Consider the following 23,509-nt stretch of genomic DNA (forward strand, 5'->3'; position numbering starts at 1 on the left):
TACATGTATAGAGAGGCACACATGTACACACATACATAAAATGACACACATACATGCATGCATAAACACACGGATACACGCATCCAACAGTAACACACACAGCATACAGCAATGAACACTGTCACATCACACGTTAGACAAGCCCACACACTGTAATATCACTCACGTTCCCCTGGTACACACACGTACACTGCGCTGTCACGTGTCGCTGCCGCCGTATATAGAAAGCGGCGGGGCGGCCAGGGGAGCAGTGCCCGGTGCCAGCGGAGACACAGCGCTGCGTACCGTCCGCCCAGCGCACACAGCCCCAGCCTGCAGCCCTCGCTCCTGGAGTCGGGATTGGATCGCACTGTGCCAACATGTCGGGTGAGTGAGTGAGTGCCGACACTGGCCGGGACTGCGTTCTTTGCTCCAGTTTAATCTGCGGATAGTTTGCAGGCTGTTTATATGCTTAATGTTTATATATACAGGCACTGGAGCGTGTCCCGGGGCTGTGCTGCACGATGTCTCTCTGGGCAGGAAGGACATCAGCTCGGGGGTTCTCTGCACTGGCTGCTCTCTCTATCTTTCTCTATCTCTATCTCTATCTCTCTTTCTCTATTTCTATTTTTTTTCTCTATCTCTCGCTATCTCTTTCTCTCTCTCTATATATATCTATCTCTCTCTCTCTCTATCTATATATATATATATATATATATATATATTTCTCTGTCTATATACTTATTTCTCTCTCTCTCTCTCTCTCTCATTTATATATCTATATTATATCTATATATCTCTCTATCTATCTATCTATCTATCTATATATATATATATATATATATATTTCTCTCTGTCTCTCTCTCTCTCTCTCTCTCTAGCGCAGGCCTGGGTCAAGCTGCATTCAATCCTTTACTGTTTATTTATTTATATACATTTACACTTTTATATTTTTCTCCTCCCCTTTAAACCGAAATCTCTTTCCGCTTTCTCTTCTTCCGGTTGAAATTGACCTGGCGAAATGCTCTGGTTCTGGCCCACACCTACAGCAGGGACGGTGCCCGTCATCCTCATTTTTATATAAAGTGATGTTTAAGACTGCACGAACTGTATCTGAGTGGTTGCTTTGTTGCCTTTTGATCATTTTTTAAAGGACTGCAGGATCTGGATATTTTCCCCTGATCCAAACTCCGCGGCTCTGGCTTTACTTTCCGCTCAACTTTGCATTCCAAGGCCACGCAGCACACGTCTTGCCCATTTTAGTTCAACTCCATTTGTCAAGTGGATTGCAAATAATTAGTTGCACTGGTGGTATCAATCCAGGAGAAAGGCGGCGTTTACATAGTTCAAAAATGTGTCGTGCTCACTTAAAAAAAAAATAGAAATAACCTTGTAACAAAACTTTAGCTAACGTATTTTATTTACCCTGACTTGCAATTTAAAAATGCTCTCTCTCCATTTCTGGAGCTGGTCAGTAGCTGGCGCTGTTCTGCTTTCATTGATAACTTTTCATTGCTAACTTTGTCAATGAGTTAAGAGTTTCATCAGGTTGACCAGATGGAAAGGTTGTTGCTGGTTCTGTGTATATTTTGTATATAGAGTCATTTTTACTGAAGCCTCTGCAATTCCTGCTTTCCTTGATACTGGCTCTTGTGATCTATTTGTAATATCAGAGTTGCCCACCTCGAGATTTAAAACACTTCGGTTGTTGTTGAAATCCTTGTCCATACAGTTTGTCAAATATCGACTGTCTCATCCCTGTCAGCCTCAAGTTCTGCACCTTTAAATTGTGTCTCGTCCAATATCTCACTATATTTGTTCTGCGTCCCTATCGCCCTCATCCTTGCTGGCTTAATTGTCTCCCCTTGCCCCAATACATTGATTCCACAGTCCTTGTCCTCTTTCACACATATCTCCATGGACTTGCCCCCTCTTTACCCCTTGCTCTTACAGCTATGTGTTTCAACACATGCCCTCCTCCCTTCTGAGCAGGCCTCTTCCACATTCCTTCCCCCTTGGAGGCAGAGCCTTCAGTTGTCGTGTGCTCACCCTCTGAAATGCTCTTTAAACCTCACTGTCTCCCTTCCTTCAGTAGCATTGTCAAAGCTTATTTCTTACATTACAACAGTGACTGCACTCCAAAAGTGCTTCATTGGCTGTAAAGTGCTTTTAAGACGTCCAGTGGTCGTGAAAGGCGCTATAGAAATGCAAGTCTTTCTCCTTTGCTCTTCCCGTGGACCATCCTTAACCCTCGTCCTACCTTCACTGAATGTCTGCTTGTTTTGTTTCCTCCTAAGCGATGCACTTTGGTTTATTATTATTTTGTGAAAGGTGCAAGTTGTTTGATCTCATGTGTCATTCCTCATGGACCAAGGTGGGTGGGTGTGTGTGTGGTTAAATGGGGACATGCACAAAGGGGCGGGATGCACACAGGATTACCGAGGAGGGGGTTAGGTGAGGAATTCAGGGGCCTCACACTTGGCGTGCGAAGGCCACCATTTTATTTCCCTGTCTCTGCTTGCCTTTCTAGCATCTTATCCTTCTTTCTCCTGATGCTGCCCGTGGTTCTACTTCCCCACCCCACCAACCTTCCCTTTTCAGAGGTTTTTGTTAGGTAAGCATTATGGAACCAAGGCGGATAGTTGGAGTTGAGATACACGATCTCATTGAATGGTGGAACGGGCTTGAGGGGCTGAATGGCCTCCCCCGTTACCTGTGTAACAGGCTCAAGAGGCTGAATGGCCTCCTCCTGTTCCTGTGTAACAGGCTCGAGGAGCTGAATGGCCTCCCCCTGTACCTGTGTAACAGGCTCAAAGGGCTGAATGGCCTCCTCCTGTTCCTGTGTAACAGGCTCGAGGAGCTGAATGGCCTCCCCCTGTACCTGTGTAACAGGCTCAAGGGGCTGAATGGCCTCCCCTTGTACCTGTGTAACAGCCTCGAGGGGCTGAATGGCGTCCCCTTGTACCTGTGTAACAGCCTCGAGAAGCTAAATGGCCTCCCCCTGTTCCTGTGTAACAGGCTCGAGGGGCTGAATGGTTTCCTCCGTGACAGGCTCGAGAGGCTGAATGGCCTCCTCCTGTTCCTGTGTAACAGGCTCGAGGGGCTGAATGGCCTCCCCCTGTACCTGTGTAACAGGCTCGAGGGGCTGAATGGACTCCCCCTGTTCCTGTGTAACAGGCTCGAGGGACTGAATGGCTACCTCCTGTTCCTGTGTAACAGGCTCGAGGGGCTGAATGGCCTCCTCCTAATCCTGTGTAACAGGCTCGAGGGGCTGAATGGTCTCCCCCTGTTCCTGTGTAACAGGCTCAATGGGCAGAATGGCTTCCACCTGTTCCTGTGCAACAGGCTCGAGCGGCTGAATGGCCTCCTCCTGTTCCTGTGTAACAGGCTTGAAGGGCTGAATGGCCTCCCCCTGTTCCTGTGTAACAGGCTCGAGGGGCTGAATGGCCTCCCCCTGTACCTGTATAACAGGCTCGAGGGGCTGAATGGCATCCTCCTGTTCCTGTGTAACAGGCTCGAAGGGCTGAATGGCCTCCCCCTGTACCTGTGTAATAGGCTCGGGGGGCTGAATGGCCTCCTCCTGTTCCTGTGTAACAGGCTCGAGGGGCTGAATGGCCTCCCCCTGTACCTGTTCAACAGGCTCGAGGGCTGAATGGCCTCCCCCTGTATGTGTGTAACAGGCTCGAGGGTCTGAATGGCCTGTTCCTGTGTAGCAGGCTCGAGGGGCTGAATGGCCTCCCCCTGTTCCTGTGTAACAGGCTCGAGGGACTGAATGGCCTCCCCCTGTACCTGTGTAACAGGCTCGAGGAACTGAATGGCCTCCCTCTGTACCTGTGTAACAGGCTCGAGGGGCTGAATGGCGTACCCCTGTACCTATATGATTGCATGCAGTAGGAAAGTGGTCCATTAATTGAAAGTGCCCAAGCAGTAGTCTCCAGGTGGAAGTCCGACAATCCTTGGCCGGCAGTAGTGTTTAAGATTGTCCCCTGAAGAAGCGTTTACCTTTGTTTTTAAAAAGCAGACATTGAGCAGAACCTTTAGCTTAGTTCAACTGAGGACGGAATCGGGGAGAGATTGAGTGATAGGAACATAATAATCAGAGTAGGCCATTCTACCCCTCGGGCCTGTTCCGCCATTCATTTAGATTATGGCTGATCTGTATTTTAACTCCATCTAACCACCTTGGTTCTGTAACCCTTGATACCCTTTATCAATCTCCGTTTTGTAAATTTCAATTGACTACCAGCCTCAACAGCTTTTTGGGAGCAGGAGTTCCAGATTTCCACGGTCCTTTGTATGAAGTGCTTCCTGACAGCATCCCTGAAAGGCTCTAACTTTAAAGTTATGCCCCTTGTTCTGGATACCTGCTCACTCTCTCTCTCTCCATCTACCCTATCGAATTCTTAGATCATCTTGAATACCTTAATTAGATCACTCCTTAAACTTCCATGTTTCAGGGAGTCCAAGCTTAGTTTATGCAACCTGTCCTGATAAGTTAACCCTTTTAGCCCCGGTATAATTCAGGTGAATCTGCCCTGCACCCCCTCCAAAGGCCAATATATCCTTCCTCGAGCGTGGTGCCCAGAATAGCCAATGTAGAGAAGGACGAATCCCTGGGATGGCCTTTTCACTTGGGGAAGGGGGAACTGTGAGGGACGGGGCTGTGAAATGGGCTGTTGCTGTCTGTTTGTGGGGGTGGATGTACCCAGGGTTGAGGTTGATGTTGAGGCCTGGTGGGATATCGGGCAGTGGTGGATGTTGGGGCAGTATGTGGAGAGGAGTTGGGAATTTGTTGGAGCAATTCGATGGGATTTTATTAATTCCTTTGCCAATTTTTTTTGGGTTGTGTAGTAGGTTGGGTGATGAAATATGTTGGCACAGTTTTTTTTGGGGGGGTAGAATTTAGTTGTCATGAAAAGAACTTCAGAAGAACAGTAAAATGTTCTTCAGATCTGATTGGTCTCAAGTTGCACACTTTTGGTTGGTTGAAGGGTTGCATCAAATACTGTATATCAAATGGACACTCTCAGATGCAAGTTTTTTTTAGAATAAGTTAGACAGATAAAGAATTGCTGAACAATGAGATGGGGGAAAAAAACATGAATGGTGAAAATGTTAAGTATTGCTGTAAATACACCCCAGTCATCAGTTCAGGTGGAAATGTTCAACGGAACCAGCAACCATTCATTCTCTCGCCGTTTTAACCTCGCTCAGCAATTTGTTTTGCTGAACAAAATTATTGTAATGTTACAATCGAAAATGAAACATTGCATCAGTCCAGGAGTGTGCAAATCCTCACTTTTATTGTATTCTCTTGTTTATGAGCTAAAGATGCCCAGTAAAAGTAGCTGTCGATTTATAACACTTTTTTAAAAGAAAAGTAAAAGTTGGATTGTTGTCTGATTAGCGACAGGATGGATTGAATCTTTTACGGGTAAATTTATAGATAGGGGTGAGGGGCAATAAGACTTGCAATACCCTTTCTCATGTTCGGTTGGGTAGATTATGTAATGCAGGGAACATAAAAACATAAGAAATACGAGTAGGCCATAAGGCCCCTCGAGCCTGCTCCGCCATTCAATAAGATCGTGGCTGATTTGATCATGGACTCAGCTCCACTTCCCTGCCCGCTCCCCATAACCTCTTATCGTTTAAGAAACTGTCTATTTCTGTCTTAAATTTATTCAATGTCCCAGCTTCCACAGCTCTCTGAGGCAGCGAATTCCACAGATTCACAACTCTCTGAGAGAAGAAATTTCTCCTCATCTCAGCTTTAAATGGGTGGCTCCTTATTCTAAGATCATGCCCTCTAGTTCTAGTCTCCCCCATCAGTGGAAACATCCTCTCTGCATCCACCTTGTCAAGCCCCCTCATAATCTTATACGTTTTGATAAGATCACCTCACATTCTTCTGAATTCCAATGAGTTGAGGCCCAACCTACTCAACCTTTCCTCATAAGTCAACCCCCTCATCCCCGGAATCAACCAATTGAACCTTCTCTGAACTGCCTCCACAGCAAGTATATCCTTTCGTAAATATGGAAACCAGAACTGCACGCAGTATTCCAGGTGTGGCCTCACCAAACCCTGTATAACTGTAACAAGACTTCCCTGTTTTTATACTCCATCCCCCTTTGCAATAAAGGCCAAGATTCCATTGGCCTTCCTGATCAATTGCTGTACCTGCATATTAACCTTTTGTGTTTCATGCACAAGTACCCTCCGGTCCCGCTGTACTGCGGCACTTTGCAATCTTTCTCCATTTAAATAATAACTTGCTCTTTGATTTTTTTCTGCCAAAGTGCATGACCTCACATTTTCCAACTTTATGCTCCATCTGCCAAATTCTTGCCCACTCACTGAGCCTGTCTATGTCCTCCTCCAAGGAAACTTGAAGGATAATCTTTGAATGGTATAAGAAAAGAAAGTTTTGCATTTATATAGCGCCATTCATGACCACTGGATGTCCCAAAGCACTTTACAGCTAATGAAGAACTTTTTGAAGCGTAGTTACTGTTGTAATGCATGTTCTCATCCTTGACCTACTGTTTTTGCTCCTTTGCTTGTGTGTGATTTATGAATGGAATGGGCTTGATGGTGTTAACCAGTTTTGTTTATTCCATGTTGGGCTTTTTTCTGCCTTCATAACTTGAGCTTCAGTGTTCCCCCCCACCCCCCCTTTTCTTTACCAACATGACATGCACAGTGTGTTTAGTCAGTATTCTAGGTATGTACTTGTGGGACCTTTTTAATAAGAAGATAAAAGGCTTGCTGTTTCAGAGTTGCACTATATGGTGCTTTATAATTTACAGTTACTGAGTCTTTCCATTCTGATGAGCGACAAATTCTCACCGTAGCTGGATTGTTGATGTTGAGTTGTATGGCCCATCGCTTGTGCCTGCTGTGCTTCCATGTTATCAAATTGAGCCTTTGTCCTGTTATGGAGACTTTGCAGTTGGCTGCATGGATAACATTGTTTACAAACTAAGAATGAAAGACTATAGCCGCATTGATTTTTTAGCAGTGCAAAATAACTTGTGGTGCAATCATGTGACATTCCTGCTGGCTTTGATCATCTCTTTACAATTGAGCCATTTTCCTTGCACCAGCTGCAGGGGACCCAGATGACTTTAAAAAAAATTGTTCTGGGATGTGGGCATCATAGAAACACAGAAACATAGAAAATAGGTGCAGGAGTAGGCCATTCGGCCCTTTGAGCCTGCACCACCATTCACCTCAGTACCCCTTTCCTGTTTTCTCTCCATACCCCTTGATCCCTTTAGCCGTAAGGGCCACATCTAACTCCCTCTTGAATATATCTAACGAACTGGCCTCAACAACTCTCTGCGGTAGGGAATTCCACAGGTTAGCAACTTTCTGAGTGAAGAAGTTTCTCCTCATCTCAGTCCTAAATGGCTTACCCCTTATCCTTAGACTATGTCCCCTGGTTCTGGACTTCCCCAACATCGGAAACATTCTTCCTGCATCTAACCTGTCCAGTATCGTCAGAATTTTATATGTTTCTATGAGATTCCCTCTCATCTTTCTAAACTCCAGTGAATAAAGGCCCAGTCGATCCAGTCTTTCTTCATATGTCAGTCCTGCCATCCCGGGAATCAGTCTGGTGAACCTTCGCTGCACTCCCTCAATAGCAAGAACTTCTTTCCTCAGATTAGGAGACCAAAACTGAACACAATACTCCAGGTGAGGCCTCACCAAGGCCCTGTACAACTGCAGTAAGACCTCTCTGCTCCTATACTCAAAACCCCTAGCTATGAAGTCCACCTTCACTGCCTGCTGTACGTGCATGCCACCTTTCAATGATTGATGTACCATGACACCCAGGTCTCGTTGCATCTCCCCTTTTCCTAATCTGCCGCCATTCAGACAATAGTCTGCCTTTGTGTTTTTGCCACCAAAGTGGATAACCTCACATTTATCCACATTATACTGCATCTGCCATACATTTGCTCACTCACCTAACCTGTCCAAGTCACCCTGCAGCCTCTTAGCATTATCCTCACAGCTCACACCACCACCCAGTTTAGTGTCATCTGCAAACTTGGAGATATTACACTCAATTCCTTCATCCAAATCATTAATGTATATTGTAAATAGCTGGGGTCCCAGCACTGAGCCCTGCGGCACCCCACTAGCATTGCTGGCAAGGCTGGCATTTATTGCCCATACCTAATTACCCTTGAGAAGGTGGTGGTGAGCCACCTTCTTGAACCGCTGCAGTCCGTGTGGTGAAGGAACTCCCACAGTGCTGTTAGGGAGGGAGTTCCAGGATTTTGACCCAGTGATGATGAAGGAACAGCTGATATACTTCCAAGTCAGTATGGTGTGTAACTTGGAGGGGAATGTGGAGGTTGTGGTGCTCCCATGCGCCTGCTGCCCTTATCCTTCTAGGTGGTAGAAGTCACGGGTTTGGGAGGTGCTGCCGAAGAATCCTTGGCGAGTTGCTGCAGTGCATCTTGTAGATGGTACACACTGCAGCCACGGTGCGCCGATGCTGGAGGGAGTGAATGTTGAAGGTGGTGAATGGGGTGCCAATCAAGTGGGCTGTTTTCTCTTGGATGGTGTTGAGCTTCTTGAGTGTTGTTGGAGTCTCACTCATCCAGGCAAGTGGAGTGTTCCATCACACTCCTGACTTGTGCCTTTTATAGATTTTGGAAAGGCTTTGGGGAGTCAGGAGGTGAGACACTTGCCGCAGAATACCCAGCCTCTGACCCGCTCTTGTTGCCACAGTATTTATGTGGCTGGTCCAGTTAAGTTTCTGGTTAATGGTGTTAATGGCGGGGGATTCAGCGATAGTAATGCCGTTGAATATCAAGGGGAGGTGGTTAGACTCTTGCTTGATGGAGATGGTCATTGCCTGGCACATGTGTGGCGTGAATGTTACTTGCCACTTATCAGCCCAAGCTGAATGCTGAATGCTGTCCAGGTCTTGCTGCATGTGGGCATGGACTGCATTGTTTTCTGTGGGGCTGCGAATGGAACTGAATACTGCAAACATCCCCACTTCTGACCTTATGATGGAGGGAAGGTCATTGATGAAGCAGCTGAAGATGGTTGGACCTAGGACACTGCCGTGAGGAACTCCTGCAGCGATGACTGGGTGAAGAAGGTCTAGATTTTTACATCCATTTGCCCGATCTGTCTAGGCCACAGTTTAGGGACACATAGACCCTCTGACTCCATCCTTGGTCACCGAGGAATTGGCAGAATACCAGGAGCTGTGCTTGCTTCTTGCCTTGGGTCAGCTACTGTGGGAAGCAATCAAAGTGTCACAACCAATGATGTAACATGGGAGGTGTTAAGCCAGCTAGTTTCCAAGTAACCCTGCCCAGTCCTAGTCTAATGTTCAGATTTGGATTTGACATTGATGTCCATACTTAGAATATATCTGCAGTTAGTATATCTGTAGCCACTCTGCAGGAGAACCGTGTTACCTTTTTAGAACTTTTTAGAACTTGTCACGGAATCTCTCCAGGACATCATCTCTGTTACTGGAGCCACCCGTTACGCAGGTGAATGGTAGATCTCAGTTGTGTACACTGTTCTGCTATGGCGATTTCAGCTTGGTAACTTGAATTACACGACGTAAGTTACGCGACGTAAATAATAGCAAAGTGGGAATTTCGTGCTTAATAAAAATGAATTGAGGTATTTCAAATGGACTGTCAGTAATAATGTTTACCGAAAGCTTGGTTTGGAATGTTGAATTGTACCCAGGAATGAAGATGATAGCAACATGTCACTGTTTCTGCTTTCCAGTTGATTAGATGCCATGATGACTGAATTGTAGGTGACCTGGTCATTAGAATTTTCGGTTGGATTTGAGGGTGCTGTTTTTAAGGGCGTTTTTGTTTAAGAATTTTCTGCCCTCCTCTGCTGAAGATGTTGACTCTTTTTTTGCTGACAAACAGTCCTGGGTGTGTTTTCTTGCCTTCCCTAAGTGACCATGAGATTCGTGTGTGAGTTTTGATGGTGGCAGTATACAATGTCTACACACTTGCACTTCAGCAGGATTGCTGGATAGGAATCTGGAGTTGCTCAGGCTAATTGTAGCATGCCTAGCACCTCCTCCACTTGGCACTGACACAATATCAAAGTTTGAAACCTTTCGAATCTATGACTCTGCTCATAGAGATGATCCAGCAAGTATCAAATCAGAGCAGCTCTGTTTTGGGACTGAATTAGTTTATTACAGTTTTGTTCAGAATACATCTTGACTCTTGGAGATTACCAGCAGGTCCAGGGAATTGGGAACCTCAATTCCCTGGGTGGGGGGTGGGAGGGGAGGAGGAGTTGTGAGGCTGAAGGAGATTACAGAGATAGGGAGGGGTGAGGCTGTGGATTTGTAAACCAGGATGAGAATTTTGAAATCAAGGCATTGCTTAACCAGGAGGCAACATAGGTCAGCGAGCACAGGGGTGATGGGTGAGCGGGACTTGGTGTGAGTTAGGACACTGGCTGCCGAGTTTTGGATGACCTCAAGTTTACGTAGGGTAAAATGTGTGAGGCCAGCCAGGAGTGCGTTGGAATAGTCAAGTCTAGAGGTAACAAAGGCATGGATGAGGGCATCGGCAGCAGATGAGCTGAGGCAGGAACGGCGACAGGCGATGTTACCAAGGTGGAAATAGGCGGTTTTAGTTATGCTGCGGATATGTGGCCGGAAGCTCATTTTAGGATAAAATATGACACCAAAGTTGCGAACAGTTTGGTTCAGCTTCAGATGGATGCTAGGGAGAGGGATGGAGTCAGTGGCTAGGGAAAATAGTTTGTGGCTGGACCAAAGACAATGGCTTTGGTCTTCCCAATATTTATTGGAGAAAATTTCTGCTCATCCAGTGCTGAATGTTAGACAAGCAGTCTGATAATTTAGAGACCGTGGAGGGGACGAGAGAAGTGGTGGTGAGGTAGAGCTGGGTGTCGTCAGCGTACATGTGGAAACTGACTCCCTGTTTTCGGATGATATCGCCAAGGGGCAGCATATAGATAAGAAATAAGAGGGGACCAAGGACCGATCCTTGGGGACACCAGGGGTAACGATGCGGGAGTGGGAAGAGAAGCCATTGCAGCTGATTCTCTGGCTACGATTAGATAGATAAGAATGGAACCAGGCGAGTGCAGCCCCACCCAGCTGGACCACAGTGGAGAGGCGTTGGAGGAGGATGGAGTGGTCAACCGTGTCAAAGGCTGCAGATAGGTGGAGAAGGACAAGGAGAGATAGTTTACCTTTGTCACAAATGAAGTCATTTGTGATTTGATGAGAGCCGTTTCGGTACTCTGGCAGGGACGAAAACCTGATTGGAGGGATTCAAACATGGAGTTCTGGGAAAGATGGGCATGGATTTAGGAAGGGACAACATGCCCAAGGACCTTAGAGAGGAAAGGGAGGTTTGAGATGGGGCTAACAAACACAGTGGGGTCAAGGGTTGTTTTTTGAGGAGAGAGGTGATGACGACAGATTTGAAGGAGAGAGGGACTGTACCTGAGGAGAGAGAACCGTTAACAAAGTCTGCTAACATGGAGCCAAAAAAGGAAGTTGCATGGTCAGCAGTTTGGTGGGAAAAGGGGGAAGTGGGTCTCGTGGATGAGTGCAGAGAGGTCAAGAGGGAGGATCAGAGAGAAAGATGTGAGTTTAGAACTAGGGCAGGGAGAAACCTCAGAGGAACTTTGCTCCCATGGACTAGGGGAAGGAAGGGAACTGGAAGAGGCAGATGATCGGATGGTCTCAATCTTTGAGACAAAGGAGTCCATAAGCGCCTCACACTTGTTGAAGGTGAGAATGGTGGAGACAGGGGAGAGGGGTTTAAGAAGATGGTTAGCAGTAGAGAATAGTAGATGGGGATATCTTTGCATTCCAGAATGATCCTGGAATAGTGAGCAGTTTTGGCAGACAAGAGTAGGACCCGATAATGCCTTATGTGGTCCAGCCAGACCTGGCGGTGAATGGCTAAACCAGTTGTCCGCCACTTCCGTTCAAAGCTGTGTCCCTTGGACTTGAGGGAGCGAAGATGAGGGCCGTACCAGGGGGAACGGCCAGGGTGAGAGAGAGTAATGGTTTTAATAGGGACTAGGGCATCAAAGGTGGGGGTGAGGGTGTGGTTGAGCAGATCGCTGGCTGCAGAAATGTCATGTGAATGGAGGTCCCAAGGCTGAACAGTTTGGAGTTGATGAGTGCAGTTGTAAGAGAGTCGGGAGAGAGTTTTTTCCAGGGCAGACGCAGAAGGAAGTAGGGCTGGGTGGAGGAAGGGGGTATGTGGATGGAGAGCGATACAAGGAGATGTTCAGAGATGGCCTTATCTGCAATTGCCTACCTCACCCTGCTCCCGCCCCCCCCACCCCCCCCTCCATCAAATGATCTGCTGTCACTTGCTCTCATTCCTTTTGCATGAAGAGTGTGGTATAACATGGATGCTGGCACCTATTGAACCCTACCCTAACGTGACCCACTGCTGTCAGGAGTAGGGCAAAGAAGTTCAAAAGTTCTGTTATGGTTCCGCGATGCTGGTTTCAGCTGACACACAGCTGCGCATATCTATAGAAAGAATACTTATAAACTACTCCTTAAAGTTTGACAGCTGTACACTCAAATTACAGTCTATATAATGCCTTCGTGTCAGTGGCAGCTGTGGCTCAGTGGGTAGCACTCTCGCCTCTAAGTCAGAAAGTTGTGGGTTCAAGTCCCACTCCAGAGACCCGAGCACAAAAATCCAGGCTGACACTATAGTGCAGTACTGAGGGAGTGCCGCACTGTTGGAGGAGCAGTACTGAGGGAGCGCCGCACTGTTGGCGGGGCAGTACTGAGGGAGCGCCGCACTGTTGGCGGGGCAGTACTGAGGGAGCGCCGCACTGTTGGCGGGGCAGTACTGAGGGAGCGCCGCACTGTTGGCGGGGCAGTACTGAGGGAGCGCCGCACTGTTGGCGGGGCAGTACTGAGGGAGCGCCGCACTGTTGGCGGGGCAGTACTGAGGGAGCGCCGCACTGTTGGCGGGGCTGTACTGAGGGAGCGCCGCACTGTTGGAGGGGCAGTACTGAGGGAGTGCCGCACTGTTGGAGGGGCAATACTGAGGGAGCGCCATACTGTCGGAGGGGCAGTGCTGAGGGAGCACTGCATTGTCGGCAGCTCCATCTCGAATGAGATGTTAAACCGAGGCCCCGTCTGCTCTCTCAGGTGGATATAAGAGATCCCGTGGCACTATTTCGAAGAAGAGCAGGGGAGTTATCCCTGGTGTCCTGGCCAATATTTATCCCTCAATCAACATAACAAAAACAGATTATCTAGTAATTATCACATTGCTGTTTGTGGGAGCTTGCTGTGCGCAAATTGGTTGCCGTGTTTCCTACATTACAACAGTGCCTACACTTCAACAAAAACAAAGTACTTCATTGGCTGTAAATCGCTTTGAGATGTCCGGTGGTTGTGAAAGGCACTATATAAATCCAAGTCTTTTTCTCCAGTTTTAATTTTAATCCAGATACCTCTTAATTGCCATGATATTGGAGCATTTCACCCTTGAAAGAGCAGGTTATACTGCACCACTAATTTACACTACATGCAAATATGATGCTTGCTTGTTTTTAATATGGATCTTTACCAAAAGCGACTTTACAGTGACTGGAAATAGATTTTTTTTCCATTATTACAGAATTGCATTTAAATAGCGCCTTTCAGGAATTCCCTGAGCTTTACATCCTATGAAATACTTTTTGAAGTGAAGTCACTGTTGTAATGTAGGCAAGGTGGGAGCTTATTTGTGAGCAGCAAGCTCCCACAAACAGCAATGTGATGATGACCTTTTGTCATGTCGGTTGAGTGATAAATATGCCCAGGGCACCAGGGAGAATAACGCTGTTCTTCGAAGTAGTGCCATGGGATCTTTTCCGCCCACCTGTTTAATACCTATCTGAAAAATGGCAACTCCGACAGTGCAGCATTCCCCTAGTATTGCACTGGCAGTGTCCGCCTAAATTTTTGTGCTCCAGTCTATGGAGTGGTATTTGAACCTACAACCTCCCGACTCCGAAGCGAGAGTGCGACGAACTGAGCCATCGTTCCCAATCAGAGACTGCCATGGTGAAAATCTAGGCTAACACTCCAGTGCAGTACTCAGGGAGTCAGTCCTGCACAGTGCTGAGGGAAGTGCAACGAGACCTAGGTGTCATGGTACATCAGTCATTGAAAGTTGTCTTGCAGGTACAGCAGGTGGTGAAGAAGACAAATGGTATGTTGGCCTTCATAGTGAGAGGATTTGAGTATAGGAGCAGGGAGGTCTTACTGCAGTTGTACAGGGCCTTGGTGAGGCCACACCTTGAATATTGTGTTCAGTTTTGGTCTCCTAATCTGAGGAAGGACGTGCTTGCTATTGAAGTGCAGCGAAGGTTCACCAGACTGATTCCCAGGATGGCAGGACTGACATATGAAGAAAGACTGGATCGATTAGACTTGTATTCAATGGAATTTAGAAGAATGAGAGGGGATCTCATAGAAACATATAAAATTCTGACGGGATTGGACAGGTTAGATGCAGGAAGAATGTTCCCGATGTTTGAGAAGTCCAGAACCAGGGGTCACAATCTAAGGATAAGGGGCAAGCCATTTAGGACTGAGATGAGGAGAAACTTCTTCACTCAGAGAATTGTGAACCTGTGGAATTCTCTACCGCAGAAAGTTGTTGAGGCTAATTCGTTAGATATATTCAAAAGGGAGTTAGATATGGCCCTTGCGGCTAAAGGGATCAAGGGGTATGGAGAGAAAGCAGGAATGGGGTACTGAAGTTGATGATCAGCCATGATCATATTGAATGGTGTGCAGGCTCGCAAAGCCAAATGGTTTACTCCTGCACCTATTTTCTATGTTTCTATGTCTTTTGGATGAGACGTTAAACTCAAACTCCTTCAGCCCTCGCGGATGGGGTGACTGCTCCGATGGCATTATTCAAAGAAGAGCAGGGGAGTTCTCCTGGTATCTTAACCAACATTTATCCTTCATCCAGATCACTAAAGCAGATTATCTGCTCAATTATCACATTGCTATTTGTGGAACTTTGCTACATTTCTCTACAGTTCAATAATGACTACATTTCAAAAGTACCTCATTGGCTGTAAAGCACTTTGCGACATGTGTACATATACTACTTGCATCTCGTAATCACTGGGTGGGAAATATAATGTATGGAAACTTGGTGAACTGCCTAACGTTTACACATAAACTCAAAGTTATCTTTCACTAGGAAGAACTTGGATTAAGCTACAGTTTTAAGAGCCAAGTAGTATGAATTCAAATGACCATGATGGTTGACATGGTATCTGTCCTCACTCGCTGAATGTTGGCCAAGGTCATGGAGAGGTTGAAAAAATATTGGAGCTGAGATTCAAAGTTTCAAGGTATCCAGTCCTTTTAGTATTGTTGGCATAAGCACCAAACTAATGATTCGAGGTATTTTGGCAAGTCCTTTTTTAACCTCCTTCTCAGTTTTGCAACCCTCTCTACTCCTAATTTTGGGGGTAAAAGTGAAGAATTCATCTCAAACTTGTCCATTCTTTCATTTTAGTAACAGATTCAGAACTGTTCCTAGTTTAGAATGCATTTGATCTATCTGACATAAGTTGGTCACGATCTTTCTGCCCTATTTAAAAAAAAAACTGACTGAAGCCTAGTTGCTGGATGAAATCCTTGTAATTTCATTAATAGTAACTTCATTAATAGTAACTTTCTGCCGGTGGAATGTTTGACATTTAACACCATGCTTGGACAGTGTGCTACTGCGGAATGCCTTCTATGTAAAGGTCAGAATTTGGGAAACTAGGAAGAGTGCATGACTTTTACATAAGTGGTGATTGTGTTAATCATGGGCTGCAATCATGTTTTTTAAATACACTGCCAAATTAGAAAATTGCTATTCAACACTAAGCCAATCTTTGGTAGCTCTAATAGTTTGACTGCTCAAAACATCAGACAGGCAGTAATCCTTATGTCCAGATAAAACTCCTCCCCAGTGTTACAATTCCACTTAAGAAGATTTGAGAAGAATTAAGCTCCCACAGATAAATCCAGCTTGTGCTTTCATCTGCTGATGCACAGGTATTAAGGAAGTGCAGTTTCATTATCCATCAGCTAGAGAAAGGACCCTGCCTTTCCAACGGTAGATAACTAAATAATGGGCAGGTAAATGGCGAGAGAGCCAGGTGACTTTGAGAAGGATGGTCAGAAAGAACAGAAATCTCTGCACTAACTTTTTTCAGTGTCTTACTAGGAACCACCTTCATTTGATTGCCTCCTTTTACAGGAGATGCATTGGCCAGCTCCCGGCAATAATCTGCGCTGTACGAATGCTCCAAACTTAAAAACAAAATGCCGTTAAACACCGTAGCCAATCCTTACAGCCTCCACATCCGCTGTGATTCGATTACATTGACTGTTTGCTGCGGCTCACCACCAGGTTTTGACGGTGGATGCCTGGTTTAAATCTATCCGTGTACTTCTTTCCTCGAGTGGATGAAAACTGTCCAATCTCAATCGAAATGGCTTGCAGTGTGTGTGAAGAGTGCAGTGTTATTTTGTTTTGTTCCGATGTGCTGCTTTCATCGTCCAGGATGTGCTGTGCCCGCTGAAGATTCGAGAACCTAGACATTTACTCTGAAAAGCAACATATTGGGCCTAAAATTCCAGTTGGAAGCTTCCTTCGGACGAATGCCTCCGACCCGAAATTTTTTAACGAAAATACCTGGTGGTCCCGGAGGCGCCCTCGATTGCGGTCGGAGGTCTTCATTCCATGCGCAGCGTACGGGGCGATGACTTCCCCGTACGTACAAAAAAGCTGGAGTTGCGTGGGCCTGGACCACCAATCACGCTGCCGTATTGGAGGGGGCAACGTGCGGTGGTCCAGCCCGGAAATCGGCATGGACCCGGCCTGCAAGACCATCAGCAGATCGGGGCCATTGGAGGGAGCAGCGAGCGGCGGAATACCACTTCAGGGAGCAGCGCGTGCTGCTGCAGGAGGGCGACGGCTGCGAAGCCAGGTCGCTGATTGCAGTGCTGGATGGCGGAGCGGCGGGAGTCTGTGGAGGCGGGTGGCCAGGACCTAGGAGAGGCATGAATCTGGGACCTGGGGGAGGCATGGGCCCAGGGGCAGCACGGGCCAGCCCACACTGCAATATGTGTGCGCACGGTCTGTGCAGCAGAGCTGGTCTCCACTCGTCTTGGTTAACCCTTGCCACTGGACCAAGACCTAGCTCTGTCAAGCCCATGTGATGGCTGGTGTGCAACGGCCACCCCACGTTAAAAAAAATCCACGCACAGGCATCTTCCACCCTTCAGGATGTAGTTCGGGACTGGAATATTAGGTCCTTCATTGAAACACCTGTGAATTCATCCCTTTTTGGAGTGGAAGCTTACAAATGTGTATTTAAATTTAATTTTTATATGTTTTAAAACTCTTGCGCTAGTAAAAGTAAACTATGCGCCTACTTTCACCAGGTGTAAAGGTTTGAAGGACATTCGCTGGGCATGAGTTGGGCAAATAGCCCAATCTCTCCCGCGCGGATGTCCTTCTCACGGGGATGCAGCGGATCTGTCTAGAGAAATTTTGACAGAACGGAAAAGCCGGTTTTCGGCTAATGCGTACGGCGCCCCGAGAACCGGCTTTTGTGAGGCCTCGCCGAGTTCGTACGCACCCAGCGAGGCCGTGAATTTAGCTCCATTGACCTTGAAATCTAAACTTGGACTGGAACTTGATGAAATGCCTTTGTTTTCTATTTATTTTTGTTTCTTTTTTTGTAGATCAAGCCTTTGTAACACTAGCAACCAATGACCTATATGGAAAAGGAGCCTTGGTGCTGGGAACCTCATTGCGAAACCACAAAACTACAAGACAGCTGGTGATTCTTGTTGCCCCCCAAGTATCTAACAATATGAGGTACTTGTACATTGAAAGATTACACTTGGTTGCTCTCCATTTTAGTACTACTTGACCCAACTAACTTGGAACACACACATCTGATATTTTTAAGTTGAGGTTGTAGAGATTTTTTTTTTGTGGATAACTTCATTGATCAATTGGCCCTGCAGCTTGATTGAGTCCTGCGGCTCCCCACAATTATTTACAGTCAATTGCCTCAAACATCAGTTTAACAGGTCTCCTGACTCACTCGAGCTGCACTTTACCTACCTCTCTGTTGACATTAATTGTTGAGTAGAGCACTCCACTGTCGTCTTTATAAATGTTTTTCTCCATTTGTGGCATGCAAACAATTATATTGTCTTTTTTTTTTTGTGTACATGACCACAATCTCATATGAGCCTGACTGTCTGACAAGATCCAAAAGTAAATGGTGCTAGTCGAAGTAGTTCGGTTGGTTCGAACTCTCCTTGTGCCTGGGGTCCAGTTCAGAATCCAACATGGAATGCAATGAACCTTGCATCCAAAGAATGTGAATACACTGGTTCGGATAGCCTTGAGCCAGTATAAACCAGTGCATAACTTGGCATTTTTATTTGGGTGCCACTAGTGTGTCAAAGCTCCATGCGTCTTCTTTAAGATGCATTATTAGAACAGGATAGTAGGAGCTGTAGATCCTCCATGTAACCTGTTTTATACCTGTACTGAGATACTCGATGTCAAAAGGTGAAGAGTTTAATTTGCTCAGCACAAACCTCTGTTAATTTGAATCCAAGGGGTGACTTAACTTGCTTGTTGATGGACTGGTACCAAGAGGGTTGATTTAAGTGAGGAACATGACATTTTTAAAATGACTAATATTTCTACCAACTAGTTAAACGATGGGTCTGAGTTATCCAAACACTTGTCCAATTACGGCCGCCTTCCTGCATCATCGTTTTGCTCTTGAACTCTAAACTCTTGTTGGTAAGATCCACTTGTCATCTTTTACAGATTTATCTGCCTCTAGTTGCACTTTTGAAGGGTCTCAGTATTTAAATTCTTGGGGTCTGTCTGTTCATCCACATTCTTCAATGTCTTTCCATTGAGTTTATTTTCCCAGTCCTTATTTGTCCTTGCCTATCTCCACATTTTGTTGTATCTGATACCTATTTGCCTATTCTGCGAACCTATATTCTCCAGAAGGCTTTTTAAAGTCTTCCCCACTGTCTGTTAAACCCCCACTTTTATGTTGTCAGCAAGTTTTGACGGTGTTCTCCCTCTGCCCAAGTCCAAATCAGCTATCCATCTAACATTAGCAACCAATGACCGATATGGAAAAGGAGCCTTGGTGCTGGGAACCTCCACAAAACTACAAGACAGCTGGTGATTCTTGTTGCCCCCCCAAGTATCTAACAATATGAGGTACTTGTACATTGAAAGATTACACTTGGTTGCTCTCCATTTTAGTACTACTTGACCCAACTAACTTGGAACACACACATCTGCTATTACAACCCATCGAACTCTTCTCCAATCTGAGCAACAGCCACTAACTCTCGCCCTCTGTTTGCTATTCATGCTTCCTCTTGTACCATACACCCGATTTGCTGTAACCTCTTGTTACACCTTATCGAGCACCTATCTAATATACACTGCATCTGTTAAATTCTCTGGGCTGGAATTTGCACTGTTTCACCGCCCGGTTTTTCGGCGGTATTGGCCGTTTTGGGTGAGAACCGGGTCGGCACAAAATTCCCCAGCTGAGTTACGCCGGCGGTTTCGAAGTCCCGCTGGGGAGCGGACCGCTGGCGTGCACCGTCCACAGATCACCATGGCGTGATTTTTGGCTCAGCGGTGACCCTTAGGTAAGTACGAAAAAAACATTTTTTAAACCGCCCAAGAGGATGAGCGAAGCTGGGCAGTAGGACAGCAGGTCGGCAAGAAAAAGATAAGCGATTGGGTTTTTACTATTTATTTTCAAAATCTGTTGGGGTGATTTAATTTAAAAGTGTGTTGGGAATGTTTTTTTGATTTGTTTTTAGTTAGGTTTTCTGAAAAATTATTTTAGTTCTTTTTCTCGTGTTAGGCCCAACCCGCAGCCTCGGGGTAACTTTTTATAGATTTTTAAAATTTATCGCCCATTTTCTTTAGGCAGCACCCAATCTAGCTAAAATTGCACTTTTTCGCCCAGATTGGGGGTGCAAGGCCCAGATTTTTCACTGGGCGGAGTTTAACATTTTTGGAGGAGAAGTTTTTGCTGGCGATAATCTTCACAGCCTTAGCAGTCTTTTGAGCGGCAATCAGGGGCTAGCGGACTTTGGGGAAATTCTAGCCCAAATAATCAGCACTTCTTCAAAACAGACTAGTTACATTTGTCAAACATGGCTTGCTGTTAACAAATCCTTGCTGGTTTTCCTTGACTGTTCTGTGCATTTCTAAATGATTATTAATTTAATGTTGAATTTGGATACAAGGTTGCCCATGACTGACATTAGATTAAATGATCTGTAGTTACCCAGATTATTTGTCTCCTCACTCCTGAAACAGAACTGTTGCATTTTCTACCTTCCAGTCCATTTATCTAAAGAGGATTAACCATTGTGGTTGTAGCCTCTGCTACCGGTGACATCCTTCAACAGCCGAGGAACTCCCATCATCGAGGTCTCATGCCTTACCCATCTGGTGTACTGCTAAATTCCTTTCAGAACTGAATCGTTCACCTCCACCACCTTTGCCAAAACTGACAGGATCTAGACTGGTTCAGTGGGTTAAGAAAAGATGCATATATTTTAATAGAGATGAATGGACTGGAGAGAAATTTTAGAGAAGAGCAACAAAGATATTTCTGGGACATGCAGGAGATAGTTACACCGCTGGACGTGTGCTTGATAGATTGGACATGATTCAGGTCTTGAAACTGATGAGTAAGCAAGGTTATTGAACTTGGTGTTATTGCTTGGTGGGCAGGCCACATAGTCCACATGCCAGACACGAGACTCCCAAAGCAAGTGCTCTACTCGGAACTCCTTCACGGCAAATGAGCCAAAGGTGGGAAGAGGAAACTTTACAAGGACACCCTCAAAGCCTCCCTGATAAAGTGCAACATCCTCACCGACACCTGGGAGTCCCTGGCCCAAGACTGTCCTAAGTGGAGGAAGTGCATCCGAGAGGGCGCTGAGCACCTTGAATCTCATCGCCGAAAGCATGCAGAAATCAAGCGCAATCAGCGGAAGGAGCATGCGGCAAACCAGTCCCACCCACCCCCTCCCTCAACTACTATCTGTCCCACCTGTGACAGGGACTTTGGCTCTCATGTTGGACTGTTCAGCCACCTAAGGACTCATTTTAGGAGTGGAAGCAAGTCTTCCTCGATTCCGAGGGACTGCCTATGATGATGATTGCTGAACAACAGGATACAAAGTTAGAACACCTCCGCAGGAGTAGAAATGTCTCCTTTTGATGAAAAGGATGTGGCTAGCATTTGATTGAAGAAATCCTTGTATTTATTTAGCGCCCTAAATGACATTGATTTAAATGTGTCGCAAAGTGATTACATAATGAATTATATGTGGAGTGCAATGACGCTTATTATAGGCAACCATTCAGCACCAGCACAATCACCACAGTAATCTGCTGAATACATCTTTATTTATTGGTGCTGTTGATCAAAGGAGGAATATTATTCAATAGAACTCTGTTCTTCAAAGGAGTACCTTATCCAAAGAACAGTGCCTCTGACAATGTAACACTCCCTTATTGTTGTTCTAGAATCAGCCTAAATTATGCGCTCAAATAGAAAGTGCCACCATTCATTCATAGGCAGTCTCTCGGAATCAAGGAAGACATTCGTCGGAGGAAGGACTGGTTTGTCGCACGCTCCTTCCGCTGCCTGCGCCTGACCTCTTCACGCTCGCGGCGTTGAGATTCGAAGAGCTCAGCGTCCTCCCGGATGCACTTCCTCCACTTAGGGCAATCTTCGGCCAGGAACTCACAGGTGTCGGTGTGGATGTCACACTTTACCAGGTGCCACACAGCATTCAGGATTAAAGCTTTTTAAGGATTGATTTTATAATCAAATTATTTACAGACTGGTTCTTCATTGTTATCGGATTGGGCCATTGATGTGTTATCAGTGCAATGCAACTGTTCAGAGTTAATTTAGTTTTGGGTTGATATTATGGATTTTTGCTTCATTATTTTAGGAGGATAGTCTTTTAATGAGGGTAATGATCTGTAACTCCGTAACCTTCTTTAGACTCCTGTATAGATGCAATTTGAGCAGTTAAGGGTTTGGAGACATCTCATAAGGTTGGTTGACTCCATGGACATTGTCCATGATGAAACAGACTGTTTCCTTATGGAAGCATGATGGACGAAATAGAATAAGAACCTGCATTAATTCCAGGGTGAGCGGATTTGACTCTTACAGTCCACTATAAGCAACAGTTTCTCCGAGTCTGAGATCGGCTCCTGTTCCATGCTGCCATTAGCATGTGGTTCCATCAGCACACTGCCGGTTCAAGAACTTCACATGTGAGACTCTACCCAGATTGGTTATCAAACCTGTACCAATACATGGAAACTCTTATCTCACAACTAGAAAAGCCACAGGCTTTGACTATAATCTAGTAGCCATGTCTTGCTGTTTCCAGACTGGAGAAATCACACGTGGATGAATTCCCAGAGGAGGATGGTCTTTTAATGAGGGTAATGGTCTGTAACTCCATAACCTCCTTTAGACCTCATGTATAGACGCAAGTCGAGCAGTTAAGGCAATTTTTTTCCTCTGGCTTACTTGAAACTTAAAGTGTAACTGATTGATTCTTAAACTCATGAGGACAAATACTTCTCTGGTACTTTACGAGATTGGTTGACATATCTATTTAGAGCAAAGGACCGGGGTGGGGGGGTTCATTGAAAACGTTGCATTTCATTCGGCACCACATCAGAGTTGAATACAATACAAATTGCCTCTGGCAATTCCATTAACATCTGAAATTCAAAATGTGTGTTTTATTGTTTTGAAACCTGTCCCTATTTCTCTAGGGCTGTGCTGGAAAGAATCTTTGATGAGGTTATTTTAGTGGATGTACTCGAAAGCAAGGATTCCGCTCACTTAGCTATGATCAAGAGGCCTGAACTGGGCGTGACGTTTACAAAGCTGCACTGTTGGGCTCTCACACGCTATTCCAAATGTATATTCATGGATGCAGACACGTTGGTAAGTGAGGGGTTTCCAGATATTGGGGTAGATGACTTCAGTCTTGTAAAATGTCACCAATGCCAGCCAAGAGCAGCTTAAGCATTCACATTTAGTTTATACAGTATCCAGACGTTGCTCCTGGCTGCTCGTGTTACATGACGTGATTAAGCCCTAGTAGTCCTTATAATAGCTCTGGACAGATTTGTGTTTTCATGTTAACTATGGCAGCCTGAATCCAGGAAACCAACCTGTCCTGGAATTGAGATATTCTATTTAAGACCAAGTTGGAGGAGTAACTGTACAGAAATAGCAAAAAGAAAGACTTGCATTTATAAAGTGCCTTTCACGACCACCGGACGTCCCAAAGAGCATTTACAGCCAATGAAGTACTTTTTGAAACATAGTCACTGTTGTAATGTAGGAAACGTGACAG

General features: G+C 45.7%; 1 protein-coding gene across 3 annotated transcripts in view; it reads left to right on the forward strand.

The window, feature by feature from the left end:
- The first annotated feature begins 230 nt into the window (after positions 1-230).
- LOC139265987 (glycogenin-1-like) overlaps positions 231-23,509 on the forward strand; it is a 75,835-nt gene continuing 52,556 nt past the window's right edge. For 2 of the 3 annotated variants that reach the window (XM_070883676.1, XM_070883677.1), the window contains exons 1-3: positions 231-366; positions 17,774-17,909; positions 22,920-23,094. In XM_070883676.1, coding sequence (XP_070739777.1) covers positions 360-366; positions 17,774-17,909; positions 22,920-23,094 — 318 coding nt within the window. In that variant the 5' untranslated portion in view covers positions 231-359. Of the gene's footprint in view, positions 367-17,773; positions 17,910-19,233; positions 19,296-22,919; positions 23,095-23,509 lie in introns of those variants that run through there. The other variant, XM_070883678.1, reaches the window with a different exon arrangement.

This window comes from Pristiophorus japonicus, chromosome 6, assembly GCF_044704955.1.
Source record: "Pristiophorus japonicus isolate sPriJap1 chromosome 6, sPriJap1.hap1, whole genome shotgun sequence".
NCBI classification, from domain to species: Eukaryota; Metazoa; Chordata; class Chondrichthyes; family Pristiophoridae; genus Pristiophorus; species Pristiophorus japonicus.